Source organism: Alnus glutinosa, chromosome 4 (assembly GCF_958979055.1).
Source record: "Alnus glutinosa chromosome 4, dhAlnGlut1.1, whole genome shotgun sequence".
NCBI classification, from domain to species: Eukaryota; Viridiplantae; Streptophyta; class Magnoliopsida; order Fagales; family Betulaceae; genus Alnus; species Alnus glutinosa.
Window position 1 is genome coordinate 4,455,448 of NC_084889.1, and position 8,540 is coordinate 4,463,987.

The window sequence follows — 8,540 nt, forward strand, 5'->3', positions numbered from 1 at the left end:
GTTTGGTTGCTATTGATAGTGCACTACTTCTGTCCCAATTAGCATGATGTTTCCTGTGTTTAGATAGCTAGTTGCCCAAATGAACTTTTTCTCGGTTAAAGTTATACTATGTTTAAAATAAGGGAAAGCGCGCGGGACATTAATTGCAGCCATGCGTTTGGCTCGGAAAAAATATAAAAAAGGCCACGCGTTTGAAAGAAGCAGAGCTTCCAATTAGTTTATTGTTGATTTATTTATTCTTCTATTTGGAACTTCAATAATTCCATGTATTTTATTTTTTATTTTTGTTTAAAGAAGGGGAAAGCTACTGTAGCTATGCATTGTGCAAGAAGGATGTTTGAAATCTCTAATTATTTGCTATGGCCGCTTGAATGCTGAAGAGGGAAAGAAACGCCATCATTCCTCTACATATATAACCGTTATACAACGGATTTCATACCCGGGAATCGAATTCAAAATATCTGAAAAGAAAAAGAAGAAAAGCAAAAGCCACCAGGCCTCCACCTTTCCCTTCCTTTTTCAAATCCAACAACAACAAGACCTTATATAGAAACGGTCACTATGTTCTTTACCCCTCTAGGCTCTAGTCCTTCTTCTGGTTTGCCAACATCTGAATCAAAATCCGTCAAATGGGTTCTTGCATTAGCAAATGCAGAAGCAGACCCAAGAAACATTCCCGAGAAGAATTCAATCGTGTCCAAGACAAGCTTGTAATCTCACAAGCTCCGAAAACTCCCATTCCTCACTCCAACAAAATTTCTCCTTCTCCTCCCTCTCCGACGTCTTCAACTTCTTCCACTTCTTCCCTCACATGCACCACCAGCAATACTACGACCGCAAGCTCGTTGTCAAGTACTGCATCTTCTGTCTTGAGCTCGAAAGATAGATCGTTCTCCAATGACTTCTTGTGGTCATGCATTAAGGAGAATCCACATATAATCCGTATCAATTCAATCAAGGAAAATGCATTTCTGCTTGCCCCCGCCAAAGTTCACGCCCCAAAGTACTCAGACTACTTGATGGCAAAACCAATGGCAGCGCCGGCGAAACAATCAATACCGCAGAAGAGAGTGCGGTCAAGCTCCCCTGCTTCTCCTCTAACGCGTCAGAAGAGTTTTCGGAGGTCACCCTCTCCAAGCCGGAGGTATACTGGTGATAGAAGTGGGCCGCTATTGACAAACGCGCCGGCGGAAAGTCATTCAAAGCGTGTGGTTGGTTCGAAGGCGAATACAGTGAGCTCTGTGCCGTCACCTCTGAGGAAGGAAAATTTCAGGCCAGCAAGTCCGAACAATATTATTTCAAGCCGTCCACGCCCTTGTTTGAGGAATAAGGAGACATGCACTCACCGGATTGGTTCCAAAATCGACGAAGTTGCAGTTGGAAAAGCACTGTCAGACCATGACATGATCGACTCTATTCCCATGGAGGACATTGATAATCCTCTCATCTCCTTGGATTGTTTTATCTTCCTATAGATTTGAGTGTGTATTTATTTACAGTGGTGTGCATACTATTCATTTTTTTTTTCCCTTTCATTATTTGTCTGCCTTAATTCATGAGCAGGTTTGAAAATCGTCATCTGGATCGATCAAATTCCCTTTTTCTCGGTGTTTATCATGAGAGATTATATGTATTTTTTTTTTTTCATTTTCCCTTATTCTTTTTCTTTCGGAAACATTTTATATTTACACTAAATTGTAATGAAGCTACCGTCTCTCCCTCTGTATCACAGATGAGCATTGGGATGGCCATGGTGGTTTGGCCTCAAGAATTTATTTATTTATTTATTTTTTTGCGCGAACCACCCATAATAGTTATGAGTTGATTGGTCACAGTACCCCATACCGACATAGGGTAGCCACACCACCTCGTGGCCTTGGTTTAACCATTTTCATTTGGCCAAAAGGTTGACTTGTCCACCTCTTTCATCTTTTTTATTATTTTTTAACTACATGACATGTGTCACAATATAATTTGTGCTACATGATTTATTAATAAATTCGGTCAACTTTTCTAAAAGCATAAACCTATTTAGTTTTTTTTTTTTTCTTGAATCATGGAGTGTTAACTGTTTACTCACTTTTTAAGCTCAAGGGATATTCGCATTAATTTAACATTTTTCCCAAGTTTTTAATTGTTTACGATCTTCTTTTATTGATGATTCCGTGCCTCGGTGTGTATGGTTCCTGAATGGGCTAGGGAGCGCGTGGCGAGGCCCAGACTTTGTACAAACAGATGGGCCTCCATGAGCTAACCGGTATTTATTGCCCGTCAAAGAGAGGTGATTCTCGTACATCACATGTACAACAAGTGTACAACACCCCTCTCACATGGGGTGGGTCTCACACACTGTGGGACCCACCCCATGTGAGAGGGGTGTTGTACACTTGTTGTACATGTGATGTACATTTATCATTTTCCCTCGTCAAATACGCTTCAAAAGATATGAAGGACAAAAAAGCTTGCCTTAATTTCGAAAAGATGGGAATCTGAAGAAAAAAAAAAACAGAAAATATATTCACATTCTTATTTATATGCACACTTCTGATCGATAGCATCGATTTTTTCGAATTAACGTTAACGATGCAAATAGTACATGTGGAATTTAATTGTGAGTTATCAATGCATGTACTAATGGAATATGTATTATCATTGTCACATTCCTAATATCATTAGTTAAATTTGATATCTCACATAATTTTTGGATTTTGAAATACTTTTGCTAGAATATAAAATTTAAACCTATTTTAGTTTGACTTCGTTTGTGCATAATTCAGTCAATTAACATCAAGCGGAACATAGGTTCCACTACTATAACCTGATCATGTACACCAATTACTTAGAATTGGTGGGGGCAATTATCGTGTCAAGAGAAAAACTTGAGAATGCGCCTGGGAGCATTATACCATTATTTTCATTTTCAGAAAATTTGCACCAACAATTCTTAGTTGTGAACAAATTCTAGTCTTTCGTCTTTGCATTCTAAGTTATTGTGTATATCATTATACCAATCTATTCAAGCATTAATGCATCGCTGATCGCTCTCAAGCTTCCTTGATACTAGTTTCACCTTGAAACCTTCAAGAGGATCTTCACATAGCCAGGATAATTTTAAAGATAAAGAATGAATGAAGAATCCAATCAATAAAACCATCTTCACTTAAATAAATATAGAATAGTGTTTGAAAATTAAGAGCACGAACGTCAATGGAGAAGTTGGAATTGATAAGATAGGAATTTCTGGTCTATATGAGACCCCTTGTTGGACCTAATGGAAGGCTTTTGAAGTTAGGCCCAACTTCTGAGATAACTTTCTTGTGGCAACAGGGTTATTTGGAAATGGACCACTTGCACTTAATGTGGCTGGGAAGTACAAAGATAATTCTCTTCTTTGAAAAAAAGTGGAGTTACTGGCTAGGTCGATCGTAGCCGTAGGGCATTTTCTGATGATATTTTCCAAACTAGGTAATTGATGGTGTTCCAATTATGTAGCCTACTACTTCTGGGTTGTATTGTTGTATTTTTGTAGAGTCAGAACTTGAGTTGTCTTTACTGTTTAACTTTTGCTGATTTATATGGTTCTCTTTGTTGGGGCATTGCTGATGGTCTCCCACTTAGGCATTGCCGACCGATTAACGATATCCACGCAAAAGCCCTTCAGGTATGCCCCCCCCCCCCCCCTCCTCTCTCTCTCTCTCTCAACTTTTTCCCATGTGAGATTTTTTTTTGTATTACTCAGTTCTTCCCTTTTTGTGGCTTTATATTGGATTTTCACACTTGTGCAGGTTGATAGATGCAGGTGCTACAAAGGGGAATATGTTACTATCTTAAGTGTTATACATGGTTTATAAGTACAATTTTAACTATATGTATAAAAGCTCTTAGGCATCATTCCCTTACAAAACGTTTTGTGGGTGTCCTCCATGCATCCCCCATAAACATTCAGGAAATTAAAAGAAATCTTTGTTTGATCTAATTTTTTACTCTTAGTCTATGTGGCACGAACCTAGCTAGAGGCCAACTCAAACTCATGAATCAAGATTTTGTGCTCAAGTTTCATTAAAAAGAGGCCACAAGATCTCCATCAATAACCCTCCTATTGCATTAGGTTTGATGCTCGCATTATATTTTTTTGGACTTATGGCCCACGAGGGGATGCTGGTCAAAGATGGGTTCCAACTCATGAGTCATATTCTTTCTTGAAGAAGACATACTGCACCATCACAAGTTCAAGTTTGACAACATACAAAGATTCACGTGGGTTGCATTAAAATAGAGATTTATTGTAAGAATCCACCTAATTACCCGTGGCTTATTTAAGCTTCCAATTGACATTTCTTTAACCATAAACAAAACCAATGAGTTGTCTGACGGAGAAAAAAGGGAAGTTGTGGTTTAGAAGGCATGAATATGGTCTAACAGCTTGTCGTTAGGCTATGACCATACATTGTGCGGCTTGGTACAATGAATGGATCATAGAAAATCTAACACGGAGTTGTTATGTATGTAACAAGTTGAATGGTTAATTTTCAACTAAGTCTTAGAACTTTGGTAAGTTACCATCTCAGGAAATTTCAACCATTATTAATGCACATTGGGAGTCTAAATGTCTTTCTTAGAAATTTGCATATTTGAGAAGCAAAGACTAGACAATGCGTGAGAATCTTATTTCTCACCCACCCATCCGATAACCCATTACTCAAGGAGAAAATGTGATGGCTCGTTACTCTTTTCTCTCATTTTCTTTTGCATTGCTCGATGAAAGGTTCACTCTTCTATAAAGGCAACATAACCCAAGTCAAGGAAAAACAACACAACCCAACCTAGTACATTATTGACAAAAGGAGATAAAGCATATATCTTACTCTTTCAAATAAGTCATGAAAACTCTATTCCTACTCTTATTCTTTCTATTGTTGGACGGATACTTTCTAACCATATAAAGGGATCGGAATTAGTTCAAAACTTCCAAGCAAGATAGACAAAGAGAGGGAGAGAGAAAGAATGAGTATCATTTCACCCATGTTATACCCAAATATTTTCCGATCTTAGAACAAATCTAAAAAACAACACTTTGAGAAAAGCTTCATGGAAAGCTCACCCAACTATCAACAACATGCACCTTATTTTCCTTTCAATACATGGCTCAATATTTGTCAAAGGCTCAACCACTGTCGATTTGAGGTTATGGCGTTCACTGCTACAATACCATAAGATCACATCCTATCTCTTTTCTTCATTTTATGTAATTATTTAAATTAATTTACAAATGTTTTCCAATTGTTAACACTACAGTCGTCATTAGAACTAATTGTCATTGTTATTCTTTTCACTATCACTAGTGATAAAAGTAGTTGTCATCACTATTGAAAATCTTTATTATCCTTACTGATGGATCATAAAGTTATCACTATTATTGTTATTATCCTTATTGATCATACCGCTATTAAAGAAAGACAGTTGCCTGAGTTTTCAACACTTTAAAAATCCATCACTGTCAACCTTTTCGTTCAAATTGCTGATGTGGCAAAATTTATGTCAAAATAACTCGTCAAGTGACTCACCCCTTATAAAATTACAATTATGTAATAAAAAACAAAATTGTAATTTTTTTTTTTTTGACAAAAAAAAGAAAGAAAAAAGAAGCCTCCAGTACCCATGTTGTGTGAGGGTGGAATTAAGCTGCCCTGGCCATTGCGCAACTTCCCACGAATGGTGGTGGAGCTAGCGGCCACCACCCCCAAAAAAATAAGGTGTAGGGTGGCCGGCCTCCACCCAGATAGTAGGGAAGAAGGCTATCCTCCACCTCTATTCGATGGGTTGATGGGTGTGGAGGTCTGGTAACTTGCTGAGTTTTTGTCACATCTATGTCAGTAATTTGGACGGAAAGATAGAGGAAATGATTAATTTTGAAAGTAGAAAAAACTCAGAGAGTGAATTTTATTTTTTTATTTTTTTTGGAAACTTGGAGACCAATTTGTAAATACCCCAAAACTTAGGATCAACTTTTTATTTTCCCTAATCTTTTTTCTTTCCCTATGAACTAAAATTTAAATAAAGAAAATAACAATAAAGGCTTTGACTTCCGACATATAAGATTCCATTTTAAACGTTAAAAAATTGGAAGAAAAACAAGTTGACAGCTTGATTGAATTAAAATAATTTCTTTGAATTTTTTATTTTTTATTTTATCAAATTTTTGTGAAATCCAGATTAATTTCTCTCCTTGAATTTTAATTGTGTTCGTCAAGCCAGAACAAGATCTAGCTTCCTGCCTCTTGTACTGTATTAATTTCAACCATCCCTCTCTCTCTCTCTAAAACCAATTCACAAAAATGAGATGCCTTTTTCAACTGTGACTATAAGTTCGATATAACATCTCATTTTACTGCCATATTTTGTAATGAAACTAATTAAGGAAAAAAGAATATAAAATATAGGAATCTCACCATTAATAGTACTTGTTGGATTATTGGTTATGAAATTATCCAAAGATCGAAGACAGTCGTTTGGATGGTGCATGTTGTATACCTTATTGTGCTTTTGATGCCATCATCATCAGATTTTAGGTCAATGGTTGTCCCCTACCACTGGCATCCGCTTATGTGCTTATCACATGACATGATCTGCTTCTTCACTTAATAAAAAAAATGCATATTATTAGGCTTGTTTATAGTAAATGGAACAAGTAGGCCAAGCATGCCGTAGAAATTGTTATGTTTGGCCCCTACTTCATTTAGTTGGATAATACAGATGATTAAGCATGTTTTCGCTAAACGTCGCAGGTAGGCCATGCATTGTGTCCTTTAGAATTGCTATAAGACGATTAACTTCACGTGATGCTGTCTGTGTCTATTTAGGTACAATCAAAGCCATTTCGAATTAGATATGCATGCCGGCCAAAACACATCATTCTTCTGTGAGCCTCTCTGCTTTCTCTAGCTTCTTCATTTCAGATATTCAGGCCCCTACACGTAGCTTCCTTTCAGACCCCACTACGATCTTAATGGAATTTAGGGTATTCATGGAGAAGTCATCTACTAATAATGCCTCAATTAGGAACGGATTTTATTTCAGTACTCTATATTGATCCAGTACTGCCACCACAATATCTGATTAATATACGTGCTTTTAATTCTTTGACTACTAACAATGGATTTATCTTAATTAAAGACAAATCCTGTCTTCTAACTAACCACAACAAAACTAATATATAATAAACATTTTGTCGCATTTCAAGGAAAGATCTTAGCCATGGAATTTTGCATAGCAGTGGTGTCCATGTCTTCAACAAACAGATATATACTAGGCTAGGAGATAATTTTTTTTTAAAAAAAAAAAAAAAAAGTTAGGAAAATCTAAGATCCAGTTGTTCGGAACTTCTTTCTAGCTAGGTGATACTCTTTATAAGACTAAGATACCATCGGAAGGCCGGCCGGCTGGCTCCCTTCTCGTGTCTCAAAATATTGATTACAATATTAGAAAAATGGCCCATAAAAAAGGTTGACGATCGACTTAATTTACGCGAAAAAGTTTTTTTTTTTTTCTCAAATAGTGATGCTACACGAAGGTAGCTAGCACGGAAGTAGCATTATGAAACTTTGTAGCTTAGCTAGCAACAAAAGTGGCCCACAAAAGCACACGACGACCACTCATTTCATTGGAAATTATTTAATTTGCTATAAAGATTCATGGTGACACAGCAGTTAAAATCAATTGGATGGATCCGAAAGATATGGGATTCAAATCTTTTTGACATCGTGATCAACTGAGTGGAGAGAGAGAGAGAGAAAGCAATCATTAAAAGGAACGGAAGGTTAGACTGTAGAGGCTCACCTCCTCGTTGTCGTTGATTTCTTTTGAAGGGGCCGGCTTGTGATTGCAGTTGGCCGAGCTAAGCATTTTTCTTTTTTCAGAATTTAGTATTTGAACCATTCTCATGCACGCTTATATCACCGGGGGCGGACCCAGCCTTGTGAACATGGGGCGAATTGAAAAGCAAAAAAAAATTGAGGAGGTAAAATTAAAAAATTTAAAAAAATTATGGTTAAAAATTTAAATCTTTTTTAAAAAAAATAATTGAGAAAAAATTTTGAGGCTAAGGGGGCTTATATGCGAATGCTTCGAAGGAAATCAATTGTTGTTCAATGTTAAAAGTATTGGATAAGATGTTATTCGAACAAATATTATATGTATTTGGTCACCATCATTTATCTTTCATTTTAATCAAATATTCTACGTATTAAGTCTCTATTGTTAACTAGGAATTTAGACTTTGAATGCCTACATGAAACAGTAAAAGAATAATATTTTTTCATTGTCTTAAACTTAAACTTTTGAGATAAACGGTTGATGTTAATTATTTTTACTGCCTTAGAAGTCGTTTCCCCCCCCCTCTCTCTCTCTCTCTCTCTCTCTCTCTCTCTCTCTCTCTCTCTCTCTCTCTTATTTTGTAATGGTCATTCAACTCCTTGTCCGTTTTGAATAATTAATTAATTTCTTCCTTCCTGAATTCTATATAAATGTAGTAGTTGTCTAGA

General features: G+C 36.6%; 1 protein-coding gene across 1 annotated transcript; it reads left to right on the forward strand.

Moving 5' to 3' along the window:
* The first annotated feature begins 503 nt into the window (after window positions 1–503).
* LOC133867075 (uncharacterized serine-rich protein C215.13) lies at window positions 504–1,789 on the forward strand. The gene has a single exon (XM_062303755.1). It carries the CDS (start codon window positions 630–632, stop codon window positions 1,473–1,475), a length of 846 nt encoding a protein of 281 aa, XP_062159739.1. The 5' UTR covers window positions 504–629; the 3' UTR covers window positions 1,476–1,789.
* Window positions 1,790–8,540: the final 6,751 nt, after the last annotated feature.